Genomic DNA, 17,388 nt, shown 5'->3' with positions numbered 1-17,388 from the left:
GAACAGCTGATCTATATCTAGAAGCAACTAACTCCTCACCGGCGCCGTGGCTTAGCTGGTTAAAGCGCCTGTCTAGTAAACAGGAGATCCTGGGTTCGAATCCCAGCGGTGCCTGGGGTAGTTGAGTGTAGTATATTATTGCTGCGAAAGCAACACGTTTCCAGACTCCCAAGGGGACTCTCCCCTCCCCCACCCTCGCCGTCTCTACTGCAGTTCACCAAAGATTATTCTTATCTAGCCAGTTCCTCGCCATTTGAGTTTCCATCCCTGTGCACTTTTAGTGCAAATTTGGAGGCCAACTCCAGCTTTCATGAACCATGGTTTAACGGCCTCCCTTTGTCTGCCTACAAGGATATGAGAATGTTGACTCAGATTTGGGGCCGTTTTGCGTGGTGTCTTGGGGTAGGGAGGAAGGACCGGAAAGCTGCCTCTTCGGGTGCCTCACAGGCGCATGCGCACTGACATATCAACCAAGCAGGGCGGTACTCGCTGGAGACGGGCGTGTTGATAGGCAGCTATAGTTGCGCAGGCCCAGGGCCGCACGCGGCTGTGATGGCCGAGTGGTTAAGGCGTTGGACTCGAAATCCAATGGGGTCTCCCCGCGCAGGTTCGAATCCTGCTCACAGCGTCAGTACTTTTGGGGACAGGAAGGAAGCAATTTATTTTTCTAGTGCTGATTGCACTTTTATTCTGAGCCTCTAGGGAATTCCAGGATCTGCCTGAGAGCGCTCTCTTGCGGGCCTCAGACTCCTGCTTCTTCCCCAAAGGTTCTGTCCTGCAAAAACCTGTTAACTGCCAATTTGAATTCGTAACTCCAAACTCACGTGGTTTCTCAGTGCTATTAGCAAGCATATCACATTTCCTTATCCATTCACCCTCCGACTCTTTTCAGGAATCCCATCATCCTCCTTCTGCTTTACTTCCCATGTCACTGTGCTAAAAAGGCATTCGATAATTAAAACAATATGGTACTGGCACAAAAACCAACAGATCAATGGAACAGGATAGAAAGCCCAGAAATAAACCCACCCACCTATGTCAATTAATCTACAAGAAAAAGAGGCAAGAATACACAATGTAAAAAAAAGACAGTCTCTTCAATAAGCAGTGCTGGGAAAACTGGACAGCTACATGTAGATTAATGAAATTAGAACATTCTCTAACACCATCTACAAAAATAAAATAGATTAAAGACCTAAATGTAAGAACAGAGACTCTAAGACTCCTAGAGGAAAACATAGGCAGAACACTCTTTGACATAAATTGCAGCACTATCTTTTTGGATTCGTCTCGTAGAGTAATGGAAATAAAAACAAAAGCAAACAAATAGGACCTAATTAAAAGCTTTTGCACAGCACAAGAAACCATAAACAAAAAGACAGCCTACAGAACAGGACAAATATCTGCAAAGGATGCAACCAACAAGGGACTGATTTCCAAAATATACAAATAGCTCATATAGTTCAGTATTTAGGAAAAAAAAGCAAAACATGGGTAGAAGATCTAAACAGGCATTTCTCCAGAGAAGACATACAGATGGCCAACAGGCACATGAAAAAATGCTCAATATCACAAATTATTAGACATTCAAATCAAAATGATAATGAGGCATCTCCTCACTCTGGTCAACATGGCCATCAACAAAATGTCGACAAATAATAAATGCTGAAGGGAGTGTGAAGAAAAAGTAACCTTCCTACACTGCTAGTGGAAATGTCAATTGGTACAGCCAGTATGGAGAAGAGTATAGTTTCCTTTAAAAACTAAAAATAAAGTTATCACATGATCCTACAATCCCTATCCTGGGCATTTATCTGGAGAAAACTATAATTTGAAAATATACATGCTCCTTTATGTTCATAGCAGCACTACTTGTAATAGCCAGGACATGGAAACAACAAAAATGTCTATCAACAGATGAATGGATAATGAAGATGTGTACATATACAATGGGATATTACTCAGCCATCAAAAACAAGGAAATAATGCCACTTGCAGTAGCATGAATGGGCCTACTGGTTATCATACTAAGTCAAGTAGTAGTTCCGGAAGAGAAAGACAAATAGTAATACCATATGATATCACTTATACATGGAATCTAAAATACAGTGCAAATGAACATACCTACGAAACAGAAACTCACAGACAGAGAAAACAGACTTGGTTGCCAAGGGGGAGGAGGAGTGGGGAGGGAAGGATTGGAACTTTGGGATTAGTAGATGCAAACTATTATATGTAGGATGGATTAACAGCAAGGTCCTACGTAACAATACAGAACTACATTCAATATCCTGTGATAAATGATAATGGAAAAGAATATGAAAAAATACATAGACGTATAACAGACACTTTGATGCAGAAATTAACAACATTGTAGATCAATTATACTTCAATAAAATTTTTAAAGAATTCCAGGATTATATTAAAAAACTAAAGATCAAGAATTTTCTGGATTAAGTGAAACTGAAGAGCCATAACAACTAAATGCAACGTGGGATCCTGGATTGGGAAAAAGGGGTTATAAAAGATACCACTGAAACATTTGAGGAAATTTAAGTATGGACTGGCATTAAATAATAGTATTATGTTTATTTTAATATCCTGATATTGATAGCTGTACTATTATACCACGAATGTCCTTTTCAGAAAACATACTGAGTAACAACAAGCAAAAGGACTTGATGTTTTTGATTTACCCCCAAAGGATTCAGAAAACAAATATTTTATACCTATATTATATTTGGAGGGAAATTATAAAGCAAATTAAACAAATGTAAGAAATGTAAACAATTAGTAGACCTGGGAAAAGCATACACAGGGGTTCCTTGTATTATTCTACTTTTTTTAATTGCAGTATAGTTGATGTATAATCCTTGTACTATTTTTGTATTTTTTCTGAAAGTTTGAAATTATATAAAAATTAAAATTTCCAAAAACAAAACAAAAAAGGGGGGAAAAAGTCCTCCAATGGCTTCACATTACTTTGAGATGACAAAGCACTTGCAATGGCCTAGAAGGTTCTACATAATCAGCCTCCCACTTTGTGGCTCTGATCTGACCTCCTACAACTCCTGCTACCTCCACTCCAGACAACCCCACTCTGCCCCTTCTGCTGCTCTCTGTTCTTTTGACAAGCCTGGCAGGTTGTCCTAGTCAGCCTGTGCATCTGACTGGAATCCTCTTCCCTCCAGTGGCCCTGTAGCATGTGGCCTCACCTCTTTATTTTTTGTATCTGAAAAGCAACCTTTTTTTTTCGTATCTGGAAAGCAACGTGGGTACTTTTGGCCTCACCTCTTTATATTTCACCTTCTCAGTGAGTCCTTCCCTGATCTTAGCCTTAAAGTCACAATTCCCAATCTCCACTCCGCTTTCTTGCTTCACTTTGCTCTTTAGCTCTTATCACCAACTGACAAATGATAAATTTAGTATAATGTACCTTTGACTGTTTTTCCCACAAGAAACTGTGCCCCAGAAGGGCAGGGATTATTGCCTGTTTTGTTTGGGGCTCTACAGAGGTCTTCTATCCTGATTCTTCCCTTGGCCCAGGGGCCTGGGCCTCCTACTTCCCCACCCCCAACCCCCAGGTCTCAATCCTCCAGGAACTGCCTCCCACCCTACCCGCCCCGCCGCCCCACCCCCCCCACCCCCCCACCTCCGCCTTCCCAGGAACCAGGGGGTCCCAGGAAGCCAGCCTGCTCTTTGAAGAACAAAGAGGGAGGAGCTGCGCCTCGGATCCCAGGCCTGGGAAGACGTCACAGCGGGGGAGGGAAGCGCCACACTAGGCCAGCTGTGCTGTCTCCGTTCCTTCCCCGCCTCCTCCTCAGGGCCCCAGCGCGTGTGGGACACGAGCTCCCCTCCCCCAAGCCCCAGTGCTGCCCGGTGTTAAGCCGGCGCCCAGGAAGAGGCTGGAAGCCCAGACACTCATACACACACTATGTTCATACATAGACACAACCACAAACGGACATGCACACAGGCCTGCACTGACATGGAGGTGTGTCATCCACAGACCCCAATCCATCCCCTTAGACCCTGGAAATGCCCTTGGAAATGCCCTCCAGGAGGAATAGCTGGAGAACAATCACCCAACCAGTCCAACTGGTCTCACAACCAGCCTGAAGTGTATATGATTGTTTGGGGCAGGGGTGAGAGCTTTTAAAGAAAAATGTTAAACTAGGTACAAAAAGTAATATTTACAGTGAAACAAAGACCAGAAAAAATAACTTACTGGTATTAACTAATTGCCTGCCTACACCTCTAATACTCTCAACAGACTGGCTACTGACTTTGTATATCTCAAATCTCATTTTTCCTCTACCACCCATGTACTTAACAGTTAACAAGAGCCCCTGGATCATTCATGTCACCTGTGCCCTCTGGCATTGCACTTGCAAGGCAGGAAGTCTAGTGAGTGGGCACAGGTGACAGGAGTTTCCTTGGAAGCCATTCCCACAGCAGGATGGCTGGGCTAACTTTGTGTGGAAGTTACTGGGAACCACAGTAACCGAATTAGCAATTTACATATCCCCAAATGCCCACAGCCACTTCAACACAGGGGGACTGCGTGACAGAGGGGAAGTTGGGAGTGAAAACAGACAGTGGTCTTTACCATTTGCAGTTAAAATATCTATTTTGGCCAATTTTATAGAAGCATATGGTCATGTGAGCCTGTTGCTAGGACCCTCACAGAGGTGTGTTTAAGTGAGGGGGCCTAAAGTGTATATTTCATTGGCTTCATGGTGAATTCACCTTTGAAACTGTAATTTTTTGATGGCACATCTCAAGTGGACTTGCAACTTGCCTCGAAATCCTATTCTATCCTAGAAGCTTTGCTTTCCTATTCTCCAAAATGAACATTTCATACCTTTTTTCTCCTTAAAGGAGCTGCAGCACTCTCCCCTCCAGCAATGAGCTTGCTTGATTCATTCTTTTTTTTTTTCTAATTTTATTTTTAAACTTTACATAATTGTATTAGTTTTGCCAAATATCAAAATGAATCCGCCACAGGTATACATGTGTTCCCCATCCTGAACCCTCCTCCCTCCTCCCTCCCCATACCATCCCTCTGGGTCGTCCCAGTGCACTAGCCCCAAGCATCCAGTATCGTGCATCGAACCTGGACTGGCAACTCGTTTCTTACATGATATTTTACAAGTTTCAATGCCATTCTCCCAAATCTTCCCACCCTCTCCCTCTCCCACAGAGTCCATAAGACTGTTCTATACATCAGTGTCTCTTTTGCTGTCTCGTACACCGGGTTATTGTTACCATCTTTCTAAATTCCATATATATGCGTTAGTATACTGTATTTATGTTTTTCCTTCTGGCTTACTTCACTCTGTATAATTGGCTCCAGTTTCATCCACCTCATTAGAACTGATTCAAATGTATTCTTTTTAATGGCTGAGTAATACTCCATTGTGTATATGTACTACAGCTTTCTTAGCCATTCATCTGCTGATGGACATCTAGGTTGCTTCCATGTCCTGGCTATTATAAACAGTGCTGCGATGAACATTGGGGTACATGTGTCTCTTTCCCTTCTGGTTTCCTCAGTGTGTATGCCCAGAAGTGGAATTGCTGGATCATAAGGCAGTTCTATTTCCAGTTTTTTAAGGAATCTCCACACTGTTCTCCATAGTGGCTGTACTAGTTTGCATTCCCACCAACAGTGTAAGAGGGTTCCCTTTTCTCCACACCCTCTCCAGCATTTATTATTTGTAGACTTTTGGATCGCAGCCATTCTGACTGGTGTGAAATGGTACCTCATAGTGGTTTTGATTTGCATTTCTCTGATAATGAGTGATGTTGAGCATCTTTTCATGTGTTTGTTAGCCATCTGTATGTCTTCTTTGGAGAAATGTCTATTTAGTTCTTTGGCCCATTTTTTGATTGGGTCGTTTATTTTTCTGGAGTTGAGCTGTAGGAGTTGCTTGTATATTTTTGAGATTAGTTGTTTGTCGGTTGCTTCATTAGATTCATTCTTTTTTAAAAAAAATTTGTTTATTTGGCTGTACTAGGTCTTAGTTGTGGCACAAGCGATCTTTAGTTGTAGCTTGTGGGATCTAGTTCCCTGACTATGGATTGAACCCGGGTTGCCTGCACTGGGAATGAGGAATCTTAGCCACTGGACCACCAGGGAAGTCCCAGTTTATTCTTTTCTTAAAAAATAAAAAAAATTATTGAAGTATAGTAAAAAAAATTCATTGAATTTGCCTGTCATCCTTTTGCACAGGGGCCATGCTAATATTATCTATATCATTCTAATTTTAGTATATGTGCTGCCGAAGCATGCACTCCTTGTTAAACAGTGTAAAAGAAACATCTATCAATTGAGAAGGGTTCATTTCATGCCCCAGTTCATCTCTGCAACTTTCTCCTAATATCCGAGGCACTTTACCATTCTAATATTTCAGGGGCCTCGGGATCTGCATATTATTATGTTTGTAAGCCTGATAAATCCTTTCCAAAAATTCAGAAAGGCTTTCATTTGTTTTGCTGAATTTCTTGAATTTTGTTCAGACACTTTTCTTTGGTTTTCCTTTGCAAGGCCCTGTCTAGATGCACTAGTAAGTGGTGCTCTCATAAGGCCCTTCTCCTCTCACTGGGGTTCCAGTTTGGTTCAGGGGTCAAGTGTGCTTCAGTAATAGCAAATCCTCCCTATGAAGGAGGGTTTCCATCTTTCCAATTAAACAAGTCTGAGAAGCCCGGCCAGCTGGTCATTTGCAGACCTGCTATGAGATAACCTAAGAGAAATCGTCCTGCCCCAGGGGTGGCTTCTGGCCCAAACTGGGTGCCCTGTTGGGTCTTATATTACCAGACCAAGTCCCTGTGCCCCAGAAACTAACACATACCTGTGTGCATCCTAGGTCACTTCAGTTGTCTGACTCTGTGTGATCTTATGGACTGCAGCCTGCCAGGCTCCTCTGTCCATTCGATTCTCCAGGCAAGAATACTGGAGTGGGTTGCAGACACAGGATTTCCTAATTGATCCCTATGAGGAGGGGAAGTCCTGAGCCCCAGTCAGGAATTGGGGCTAGGTAGGAACAGAAGGCGGAGAAGGCAATGGCACCCCACTCCAGTACTCTTGCTTGGAAAATCCCATGGATGGAAGAGCCTGGTAGGCTGCAGTCCATGGGGTCGATAAGAGTCGGACACGACTGAGCGACTTCACTTTCCCTTTTCACTTTCATGCATTGGAGAAAGAATTGGCACCCCACTCCAGTGTTCTTGCCTGGAGAATCCCACTGACGGGGGAGCCTGGTGGGCTGCCGTCTATGGGGTCGCACAGAGTCGGGCACGACTGAAGCGACTTAGCAGCAGTAGCAGGAACAGAAGGTGGTAAAAGGAGTGGATTTCTAAGACAGCTTGCTTGGCTTTAGGAGATAAGGTTTGAAACAACATATTCTCACTCTCATTCCCTTCCTTTTCTTATTTTCCCTGATGTAATAGCACAAATGCTTACACATAAAGGATTTCATCATTCTTCCCTACTTCTTCCCAGAATAGCCACCATAAAACCATAAATAGCAATTGATCATTTCTAACTATCCAAAGGATGACTCGTTGCTTTGCTGCTGCTACTGCTGCTGCTGCTGCTGCGTCGCTTCAGTCGTGTCCGACTCTGTGCGATCCCATAGACGGCAGCCCACCAGGCTCCCCCATCAGTGGGATTCTCCAGGCAAGAACACTCCTTGCTGCTGCTGATTTTAGGAACCCTGTGGAATCTTTCTCTTCTCTCTGGGAATGTTCTACAGATTCGCCACCTCCTCCCCCACCCCCCGCCCGTTGTTATTTTCTTCCATTTGATATCAGTAAAAAGCTTTAAATATCACAAAATTAATTTGGTTGTAAATGGAGAAACAGTACCAAACAAAATGAAATGTAAAACCCAAAGGACAACAGAAAACCCTAAACAGAGCCTCAAGTTCGGTCTTGGGGTTTTACATATACCAATGACACAGCAGACTGCAAATAACACAATTAGCACAGCAAGGGTAGCAGTACTCGGTGCACAGGGGCCCAGGATAACTGTGCCTAAACCCCTTTTAGAGATCCTAACAGGTACTGTGGCCACGCATTGCTTCAGTAAAATATATTCTTCACACTCATGAGTTCTCAGTTCTCTGCTGTAATCAGATCATTTATCCACAATGTACATCAGAGGACTTTCTTTAGAGATAGCTGAAACATTCCCCGTTTATTTTTATGTTTTACAATTGTTTATTTTATTCCTTTGACTGCAACTAAGACTCATTGCAGCATACCGGCTTCAGTGGTTGTGGTGCACCAGTGGGCTTAGTTGCTCCAAGGCATGTAGGGTCCTAGCTCCCTGCTGCTGCTGCTAAGTCGTCCTAACCGGGGGGATCAAACCCGTGTCCCCTGAATTGCAAGGCAGATTCTTAACCATTGGACTACCAAGAAGAAGTCCCTTCTCCCATTTCAAAATACAGAAATACAAGACAAAAAACCCCCACAAATGGCACACAAAAAGAAACTAAGGAACCAGTTCACAAACCAGGTAAAAGTTCAACAACACTTGCCTCTCTCCAATAAGGTACTTACTCAAATACAAAACAAATTGGCGTATTGCAGAGAAAAAGTCCCAAAGAAAGAGGAAATAAGGTTTATGGCTGTAGACACCAGAGTGACTTACCCAACAGTATGGAGCCTGCTAGCTCTCAAATGTCCATCCAGCTGTCAAGCGCTACGGCACTCCATGCCATTCCAGGGAATTCTGAAGGGCAGATCCTCCGGACAAGCGGTCCTGGCAGCTTACTGGAGGATTCCCCAACCAGGCCCAGGTGGCCATGATCAGCAAGGTTCTTTACTGGCTTACCAAGTCAAGCTCCCACTGCTTGTTGTAGCTACAAGCCGAGAAAATGAGAGACAGTTGTTAGGGGGCGAGGAATAACTACTTTGCTTGGAGAGCCAGCAGACCAAGGAGATGGTGGACTCCTGTTTCAAAGAACCATCTGGCCTGAGTTAGAATTCAGGCTTCTTGTATACCAAAAAAGGGAAGAAATAAAGTTAAACATTTATTGGTTCTGGTCAGAACTGTGTGAATTTCTTCCTGCAGGCGCTGACAGGCAGGCCAGGTCAGGATGTTTCCTGGGAGCTAAACAAAGGTGTTTTAACTTAATGCTCATTACCTGGGAGGCAGGGCTCCCAAAGATGGGCCATTATGTGTAACTTAAGCTTATAGGCAACATCCCTTTAGTGATTAAGTTGTCACAGAATACAAAAGTTTCCCTATTAGATGATCACCAGAGTAAACTAGCCCTGTACTCTCAAGTCATAGCCATGACTGGCTGCCCCTCCCCCACCCTCATAGCCATCTTATATTACTTTCTGTTTTCTTAGTCATTTTCTGTCTCCCCTACCCCCACCATAATGTAAGTAGCAGGAGAGTCCAGTTGCAAGGTACCCTCAATGCCTAACAACACTTGGTGCACAAGAGGCCCTCCAGGAATAGAGGCTTCGTAATTGAGTACAGGGGCTGCTCACATAGACATACAAATACTCAGACTGTTGTAGAGTTTCCTTCTAGGGGCCACTGTTATGGCTTAGAATTGAGAAGAGAGCATTCCCAGTCGCTCACACAATCCAGAAGCGGAAAAGAAAGACTTCGAGCCTAGCCCAGATGAAGTTGAAGGAGACAGGAGTCAGGAGCCCGAGGGACCCGGCCCCCTGCCCTCACTCACAAGTGGCCGCGGCAGTCGGCGGGAGCCAGGCCACCTGCTGACCCGACGCGTGCGGGATCAAAGCGGCTGGGAAGGGGCGGGCGGGGAGTGGCAGGAACCTGGAGGTGTGAGCGAGCTTCCCAGGGGATGGCCGGAGCGTGGGAGCGCAGAGGGCCGAGCAGCCACGGAGTACTGCAGGGACCATCCCAGAGACCTGGGAGACCCGGAGCCAGACTTGCAGAGACCACGCAAGACCCAGAGAGACCCAGCGCAGAAGTCAGGAGACCAGGAAATAATGTGAAAAAGACGGAGACAAAGACGCTGAAAGACGGCGGGACAAGAAAAGGCCGTGACCGTGGACTTAGAAAAATAAACCGGGTTCCAGAGGACAGAAAATAAGAGAAAGAGCGAGGAAGAGAAAAGGAAAGAAAAGCCAGAGTCTTAGAGCTTGAGAGCAGGGACGACCTCGCGCCTCCCTCGCGGAGGGCTGAAAGGACCCCCGGGGCAGGGATCCCAGCGCGCGGTCCTTTCTCAGGGTCACGCCTGCGGAGGTGCGGGCGGAAAGGGGGGGGAGAAGGAGGGGTGTGGACAGCCATCCCAGGCTGGGAGGATGGAAGTGTGAGGACGTTCGGAATCAGGGTCTCGACCCAAAGCCTCATACTTTGACACAGAGTAAAAAAGTAAAATCTTAAGCAAGAAATACAGACATCTTTGGGGGGAAAGGGAAAAAAAAAAAAAAAACAACCGATGCATTGGGGGAAAAAAAAAAACAAACCACCGATGCATTGGCCGGGAATCGAACCCGGGCCTCCCGCGTGGCAGGCGAGAATTCTACCACTGAACCACCAATGCAAGCGTGCCCTGAAATCTCCTGGATCTACCTTATCTTGTAGAGCATCGTGGTGACCATCTCCAAGTAGCTTTCTAGTCAGGGGCAAGGCAGAGGAACAGTCCCAATAGTAGACGTGGGTGGAGCCCCGAGCCATCCTTCCTTCCGCCTGGATCCGGTCACCCGGCCATAAAGTCGCCCCATATGGCCAGGGGCGGCCCCACACCCGGGTGCGAACTGCCCGGGGCCCCGAGCCTCGCGTGCAGGTGACAAAAACTCAACCCGAGCCCAGGTTCCCAAGGAGGGGGGCAGCGGGGGCTGCTGAGGCCATACATCTGCGCTCCCATTTGGCTCAGGTAGCGGGAGGTGGCATGTGCTGGGCTTCCTGACTGCAAATGGGAGCGCCCTCCCCAAGGTCTGCGCTCCTCTAGCTCGGACTTTGCCAAGGCAGGCTCCGTGAAAAAACCAAGTTGTGGACGGGAGCTGGGAGGGCTCGGAGGAGCCCCATCCGTCTCTGAGTACGAAGCTGTCTTCTGACTCAGTCTGCAACCCTGTTTTGTGTCCGTCCCTGGTATTCTTGCCGTCCCGTTAAATCTCTGATTTTACCTTCTCAGGCATCATTCCGCATTGTGTCATGCTCTTGGTTTGAGGTGGGTGTTGATCCCTTTTTTTTGTTCCATTTTTTATCTTTTAAAGAAAACTGCCTGCTCTTTGCTCCCCTATAATCACGAGAGGTCCGGAGGAGCGAAGAACCCCGGAGCACACTTATGTCAGGTGATGACCTGGCACCCTGGGCCTGAATCTCCTATGATTAGTTTTTAATCAAATACTTCTAACTGGAAAGAGCTCTCCACCGGTGCTTCAAAGCCTCCCTACCTCTTCCATGAGGTTTCCCCCTGCCCCAGTCTAGCCATCCCTCATGATGATGACCCTTTTCCTGAGCACCTACTTCACCGTCCTTCTAAAATAACTACTTGATAACACATCCTCTTTCCCACTGAAACTTGCAGGAATAAACCAGGCCTCCAGCCTATATCTCAGCATGAAGGGTAGCCTAGACCAGCCTAGACAGGTGCCCAGTGGTCACAATGAGTGCATAGATGTTGGGGGAACTGAATATGATTGACTTAGATCGCACAGAGCTTCTTCCACCTCCAGACAAAGTCCCTGGTGAATTAGATCCAGCCAGCACACTCAGGTGACTCTCTCCCAAGTAGGAGGTGACTTTGGGGGAAAGGTGTATAGGATCCAGCTTAGGGGCTGAGGGGTGCTAACTTTTTATTTCAGTGTTAGTGGGGGTACAGTGAGCTCCCAAGAAAACTGAAATAGTGAACGGGTGCGGGGTGGGGGAACTCTGAATTCCCTGAGTTCTGTCCCCAAATTACTCCAACTCCCTCTTCCTCTAATAACTTCCCTTCAGCTAGGTTCCCGCCTCATTATACAGCCTTATGGTCCTTAAACCAGCCGGTCCCGCACCGGCCCCTCATTTCCCACACTCCCAGGCCATTTCCACCTTTCACCCTCTCCCTTGTGCCCCTCCCCTTTCCGGGAGCCTCGTGCCCAGGGTCGAGTCCTGTGGGATCCTGAAGGGGCGGGCCCGGGTCCTAACCTCCCCCCTACTCAGAGCCTGAGGGATATAAGGCTCAAGGAGAGCGGAGACTCGGTCCACACTAGGGTCCGGAGGAGCGATGGTCACCCGGGATCGAGCCGAGAATAGGGACGGCCCCAAGGTGAGAGGAGGGCGGGGAGGGAGCAGAGGTCCTGGACTGAGGAGGGGACAGGGTCCCTGAGGGTCAGGGAAGAGGCTGGAGACGCGGGGCTGGAAGGGGGGACCCGAGGAGCCAGGGGCTGGGGAGGAAGCTGCAAACTATGGAGAAGGGGCAGCGTCAGAGCTGTAACTGGGTGGGCGGTAGAGGCAGAGGTCTGGGTGTGGGTGATGGCAGTTGACACCTTGTGCCTTCGAGGGCTTGGGGAGGGCGGCGGCAGAATTTGAGTAAAATAAGCAGGAGGAGCACAGAGCTAAGGGAGGAGGGTGGAAACAAAAATCGGAGAGGATGGGCACTTGCTCCACGCGGGCTGTGAGAGGGCGCTGGCCCAATGCAGCCTTGTAAGAGAAGGTTCCAGAGGCCCGAGCCCGGGTGGAAGACTTCAGAACCAGTGGAGAAGGGTGACCGCACACACGGGTTAGAGGGAGGGGAGGAGGCGCGGGCGCGCTGGGTGTCTCCCTTTCTACACTCAGGGCCGCCAGCTCAGCCCGGCACCTTGCGGCCCACGCGTCTGGGCGCAAAGAGGGCCCCCAAAGTTCTCCACTGAGACAGAGAAAGACTGCACGAGACGGAGACGTAGAGAGAAAGGAGGAGGAGGAGGAAGAAAGACACAGAGAGGGGAGGAGGGAGGACAAGAGTGAGAGAGGAGAAAGCAGAAGACCCGGGAGAGAGAGGAGGCGAGCTACAGAAATTCACTCCAGGGGCGTTGGGAGGGGGATTGGAGAGGGATCGAATGGGCATGGCCCTAGGCTCTCTGGGGTCTTGGGGAAGGGGTGGAGGCCGGCCTATCCCAGCGGCGGGATCCCGACGCCCCCGCGGCCGCGCTGAGTCTCGGTCGGGTCGGCCCCGCTCTCCCTTTCCTGCTGGTCGCAGATGCTGAAGCCGCTCGTGGAGAAGCGGCGCCGGGACCGCATCAACCGCAGCCTGGAAGAACTGAGGCTGCTGCTGCTGGAGCGGACCCGGGACCAGGTCAGTTCTTCTGCCATCACCTGGACCCTAAACATTCCGTCCTCGAGTCCCAGGGCTTCCCACTTGGGTAGGGACATTTGCTGCTTTGGAGACCCTGGCCCCAAGGGACCTTGGAATTCCAGCCCAGCCCCCTTTCCCGTTCTCAGAACGCGATCTTCATCGCTACCCCTAGGGTCTGTAAGTTTCAATACCCGGCTCTAAATTTCACTCCCAGGGTCAGTCAGTTTCAATCTTTGGGTCTGTAAGTTCTCCTTCCTCCCCCCTACCTCCGACCCCTCCCCAAGATAGGCAGCGGGGTGGTTAATTTCACTCCCTAGGTTTGCTGTTCAAATCCCTTCCTCGCACTATGGGTTGGTTTCATCCCCTCGGTTTGGACAGTTTCGTCTCAGGGTGGGCCAGGACCGTTCTTGGTCATCTCCACTCGGTGTTCCGTAGCGCACTCTGCGGTCCGCGCGCAAACGCGATCCGGGGGCACCCCCAGCTCCCGCATCCCCCTCCCTTCTTCCCCCTGCCACTTTCCCCCTCTCTCCCCACCCCTTTCTGTCTCTGCGCCCTCCCCTCCCATCTGTAGAACCTCCGGAACCCGAAGCTGGAGAAAGCAGAAATACTGGAGTTCGCCGTGGGCTACTTGAGGGAGCGAAGCCGGGTGGAGCCCCCGGGTACAGCGCGGGGGTGGGGCAGCGGAGGGAGGGAGCGGGTGGTTTCACTGGGGCCCGGGTCTGGGTAGACGGGGAGGACCCTGCGGAGGACGGTGGGCTTGGGGAGTGGCAGGCTCTGCTCCGAGGCGAGGTTAATAATAACACCCGCGCGTGTCTGTCTCTGTGTCTCCCTCCTTTTCTTCCTCTGTCTGTCCATGTGGCTTCCTGTCTCTGTCTCTGCGCCTGTCCGGCTTCGGTATCTCTGCGCCCCGCCCCTTCCCTCTTCCCCGATGGGACCCCCTGCCCGGCCCGCCGGTCCTCCCGCCGGCCGCACCTTCAGGGGTTCCCCGATCCCCAGCCCAGGACGCCGAGGCGCTCGCCAGCTGCTACTTGTCGGGATTCCGCGAGTGCCTGCTCCGCTTGGCGGCCTTCGCGCAAGACGCCAGCCCGGCCGCGCGCGCCCAGCTCTTCTCCGCGCTGCACGGTTACCTGCGCCCCAAGCCGCCCCGGCCGGAACCGGGAGAGCCCAGGCCCCCCGCGCCGCGCCTACCGCTGGACCCCGCCGCCCCAGCGCCCGGCCCCGCGCTCCACCAGCGCCCCCCAGTTCACAAGGGCCCCCCCAGCCCGCGCTGCGCGCGGTCCCCGTCCCCCTGCTCCCCCCGAGCCGGTGATTCCGGCGCGCCGGCCCCCCTCACCGGACTGCTGCCGCCGCCGCCGCCTCACAGACAAGACGGGGCGCCCAAGGCCCCGCCGCCCCCGCCGCCCGCTTTCTGGAGACCTTGGCCCTGAGCTTTGAGGGGGGGTGGGGGCGGGGGCTGGGGGGAGGGGTAGAGACTCCAGCCCGAGGGCAGCAGAGGGACCCGGGCGTCCGGGTGAGGTGCTGGGGAGGGCGGCGGGGCGCGCGGGCGCCGCGCGCGGGTGAGATGTGGTTTATATTAGAGTATCTATATAAATATATATTTCCTTGGTTCCTGTCCCTTCTCCCTGCCCCCCCCCCCGGCGTCTAGGATTGTACCCTCTGCCCCCAGCCCAGCCCCAGTCCCTTCCCGAGTCCCTAGTGCATGGAATAAAGTGGTTATCAAATCCCCGTGTGTCCCCGAGCCAGGGGCCTGCCTTTATCTCGGCGTCCACGCCCACTTTCCCTCCCCTTCTGTTTCCCGCCCCCAGTCCTGCTCTCCTCGGCCCGAGCCCCGGGGCAGACAGGTAAGTAAAGAAGAGAGCAGAGCGGAGGCTGAGGTGGAAACTAAAACCAGCTGAAAAACACTGAGAAAGGGTAGGGGGAGAAGGGTGGGAGCCTTTTAAGAAAAAGCCGGATAAAGAGGAAAAGAAAAAAACAATAAAATAAAATCGACTCTGGTGGGATTCGAACCCACAACCTTTGAATCGCTCTTTCGTCACTAGAAGTCCAATGCGCTATCCATTGCGCCACAGAGCCACCTGGTGGGCGCCAGCGTCTGACGGCTTACGGGTACTAGAATGGGAAGAGGGCGGGGGGAGGGGGAGGGTTGTGAGGGAATTGGGCGGGGCGTGGCAGGAGCGCGCGGTTTGGACCTCAGAGGCCTCCATGGAAGAGGTAGCGTGCGCAAAGCGTGTGAGCGAAGTGGGAGTGAGGGTGCACAAGGGTGGAGGAAACAGCGCGACGGAATATGAGCCAACGAGCGAGTATGGAGCTCGCTGGAGGTTTGGGGAATTCTTCTAGTTCAGGCGCACCCCACTCCCGGATGTGGCCCCATCTCTAAGAATAAACTTGTTTTGTTGTTAATTTCTGTGTACCTTTGTTTTTTCTGGTCTATCTGCTTTGTCATCTGCTGCTCTGCTGTCCGAAGTAATCTCCATAATTCTCAGAAGAAAAGCAGCCAATTTAGGGCAATCATTCGTAGAGCCACACCTCCCACCTCCCCCTTCCTTCTAGTCTCTTAGGAGGACTGTGAGGACGGCTGTCCCCCACGCAGGTAGCGTGGCCGAGCGGTCTAAGGCGCTGGATTTAGGCTCCAGTCTCTTCGGAGGCGTGGGTTCGAATCCCACCGCTGCCAGACCAGAGTTTTTCTGTAGGTTTAAGCACCATTGGGGAAGTTTTTTGTAGAATATAATTTATTTAGTTTTATGAAAACTCCTGGTAGCGGTCTCACCAATTTGTATTCCAGACAGAACTTAAGTCTGCATCCCAGCCCCAAATTAATACAAAATGGAAACTTCTAAAAAAAAATCTCGGATCTCCATTATCGATCTCCGCTTTGACATGTCATAAGATAATATTCAAAGCAATTTGCTATATATTGAAGTGACTCTCTGTAAATTCTCCTAAAGGCGTGGTAGAGGCTCGAATTATCTAGTCTGAAAAGCTCAAAAGGTAAGAACCAGCTTAATTTTCTTTCAGATCCTTTCAGAACATAAGAGAATATCATACACAAAACTCATAAATAATACAATAGAACACACTGGTATTGAGTGAAAAGAAAATATAAAGGTTCCACCGAGATTTGAACTCGGATCGCTGGATTCAGAGTCCAGAGTGCTAACCATTACACCATGGAACCGACGACATCCCACCACTTTTCAGAGACTATGTATATATTATCAAACTTCCTACTCTGCTTCCACTTTGCCATTCTCAGGAGATGAAGCAAAATAAACGGAGTTGTCGGATAAGATGAATACCACTTTCAAGCACCTGAAATATGAATCTAAATGTGCTTTAATTATAAATACACACCGTAATTAAACGATAGTATGAAAAAAGTTTAAATTTAATAATTTTAAAATATTGATTACATGATAAGAGACTATATTGGGTTAAATAAAATTTTACTAAAATTAATTTCAAAAAATAATTTCACCTATTTCTTTGTACTCTTTTTGATGTGTGGCTCCTAGTAAAATTAAATTCACACGTATGGCTCGGGTATGTACTGCTCTAAAACATCTCTGCTCTCACTCCACTGTCATTCCTTCTGCCTTCTGAATAAAACCCTGAAGTACTTTAATTTCGTTTCCTCTTAACACCATCTAACAAACTTGCCTTATTCTTTTCCTCTGTTATGTTCGAAGGAATACAAATATTTACGGTACTGAAAAATCCAAAGATTGTCGTGCACCAACCAGTAGAGAAAAAGTAACCGCCCGAACAGGGACTTGAACCCTGGACCCTCAGATTAAAAGTCTGATGCTCTACCGACTGAGCTATCCGGGCTCTCCCTCAGACTTTCTTCTACTTTCTATAAGAGTTTTGTATTGACGAAATTCATTCGCGTAGTGCAGTGACTGCAGTTATGTGTGTATGCAAGGGACTCCAGAAGAAACCGAGAGAAAGCTGGTGAAGCCAGTGACCGGTGATTGCTTTTTATCGGATCCCCCTCAGCACAGCAAGTGTTAGGACGCTAGAGCCTAAGCGCCGCCGAAGCTGGGTGGGTGCGGCATCGGCACGGCCGCGCGGGGGCGCTTCCGCAGAGGGCTTCCCTCTGGGAGAAGTTTGTTCCCAGTCCGATGACCTAGGTCCCAGGCAC

The 17,388-nt window shown here is 49.2% G+C and overlaps 1 protein-coding gene and 8 non-coding genes across 11 annotated transcripts; 4 read left to right on the top strand and 5 right to left on the bottom strand.

The window, feature by feature from the left end:
- Positions 1 to 40: 40 nt before the first annotated feature.
- TRNAT-AGU (transfer RNA threonine (anticodon AGU)) lies at positions 41 to 114 on the top strand. The gene has a single exon. It is a non-coding gene; the product is annotated as a tRNA-Thr (tRNA).
- Positions 115 to 546: 432 nt separating this feature from the next.
- Positions 547 to 628, top strand: TRNAS-CGA (transfer RNA serine (anticodon CGA)). The gene has a single exon. It is a non-coding gene; the product is annotated as a tRNA-Ser (tRNA).
- Positions 629 to 6,187: 5,559 nt separating this feature from the next.
- LOC138983977 (U6 spliceosomal RNA) lies at positions 6,188 to 6,297 on the bottom strand. The gene has a single exon (XR_011461340.1). It is a non-coding gene; the product is annotated as a U6 spliceosomal RNA (small nuclear RNA).
- Positions 6,298 to 10,464: 4,167 nt separating this feature from the next.
- TRNAG-GCC (transfer RNA glycine (anticodon GCC)) lies at positions 10,465 to 10,535 on the bottom strand. The gene has a single exon. It is a non-coding gene; the product is annotated as a tRNA-Gly (tRNA).
- A 1,619-nt stretch (positions 10,536 to 12,154) lies between these two features.
- HES7 (hes family bHLH transcription factor 7) lies at positions 12,155 to 15,504 on the top strand. 3 transcript variants are annotated; one of them, XM_070388787.1, is made up of 4 exons: positions 12,155 to 12,242; positions 13,152 to 13,247; positions 13,819 to 13,906; positions 14,244 to 15,504. In XM_070388787.1, the coding sequence occupies exons 1-4, from the start codon at positions 12,201 to 12,203 to the stop codon at positions 14,672 to 14,674; spliced, it is 657 nt and encodes a 218-aa protein (XP_070244888.1). In that variant the 5' UTR covers positions 12,155 to 12,200; the 3' UTR covers positions 14,675 to 15,504. The 3 variants fall into 3 exon arrangements, with proteins under 3 accessions (XP_070244888.1, XP_070244887.1, XP_070244889.1); XM_070388786.1 differs by having other exon boundaries at positions 14,226 to 15,440; XM_070388788.1 differs by lacking the exon at positions 12,155 to 12,242 and adding an exon at positions 12,707 to 12,955 and having other exon boundaries at positions 14,226 to 15,439.
- TRNAR-UCU (transfer RNA arginine (anticodon UCU)) lies at positions 15,234 to 15,320 on the bottom strand. The gene is given in 2 exon segments: positions 15,234 to 15,269; positions 15,284 to 15,320. It is a non-coding gene; the product is annotated as a tRNA-Arg (tRNA).
- Positions 15,505 to 15,836: 332 nt separating the features above from the next.
- TRNAL-UAG (transfer RNA leucine (anticodon UAG)) lies at positions 15,837 to 15,918 on the top strand. Its single transcript has one exon. It is a non-coding gene; the product is annotated as a tRNA-Leu (tRNA).
- Positions 15,919 to 16,350: 432 nt separating this feature from the next.
- On the bottom strand, positions 16,351 to 16,422 carry TRNAQ-CUG (transfer RNA glutamine (anticodon CUG)). The gene has a single exon. It is a non-coding gene; the product is annotated as a tRNA-Gln (tRNA).
- Positions 16,423 to 17,002: 580 nt separating this feature from the next.
- TRNAK-UUU (transfer RNA lysine (anticodon UUU)) lies at positions 17,003 to 17,075 on the bottom strand. The gene has a single exon. It is a non-coding gene; the product is annotated as a tRNA-Lys (tRNA).
- Positions 17,076 to 17,388: the final 313 nt, after the last annotated feature.

Source organism: Bos mutus, chromosome 19, assembly GCF_027580195.1.
Source record: "Bos mutus isolate GX-2022 chromosome 19, NWIPB_WYAK_1.1, whole genome shotgun sequence".
Taxonomy (NCBI): domain Eukaryota; kingdom Metazoa; phylum Chordata; class Mammalia; order Artiodactyla; family Bovidae; genus Bos; species Bos mutus.
The sequence above is the reverse complement of the archived record's forward strand: the minus strand, read 5'-3'. Positions and strand labels throughout refer to the sequence as shown.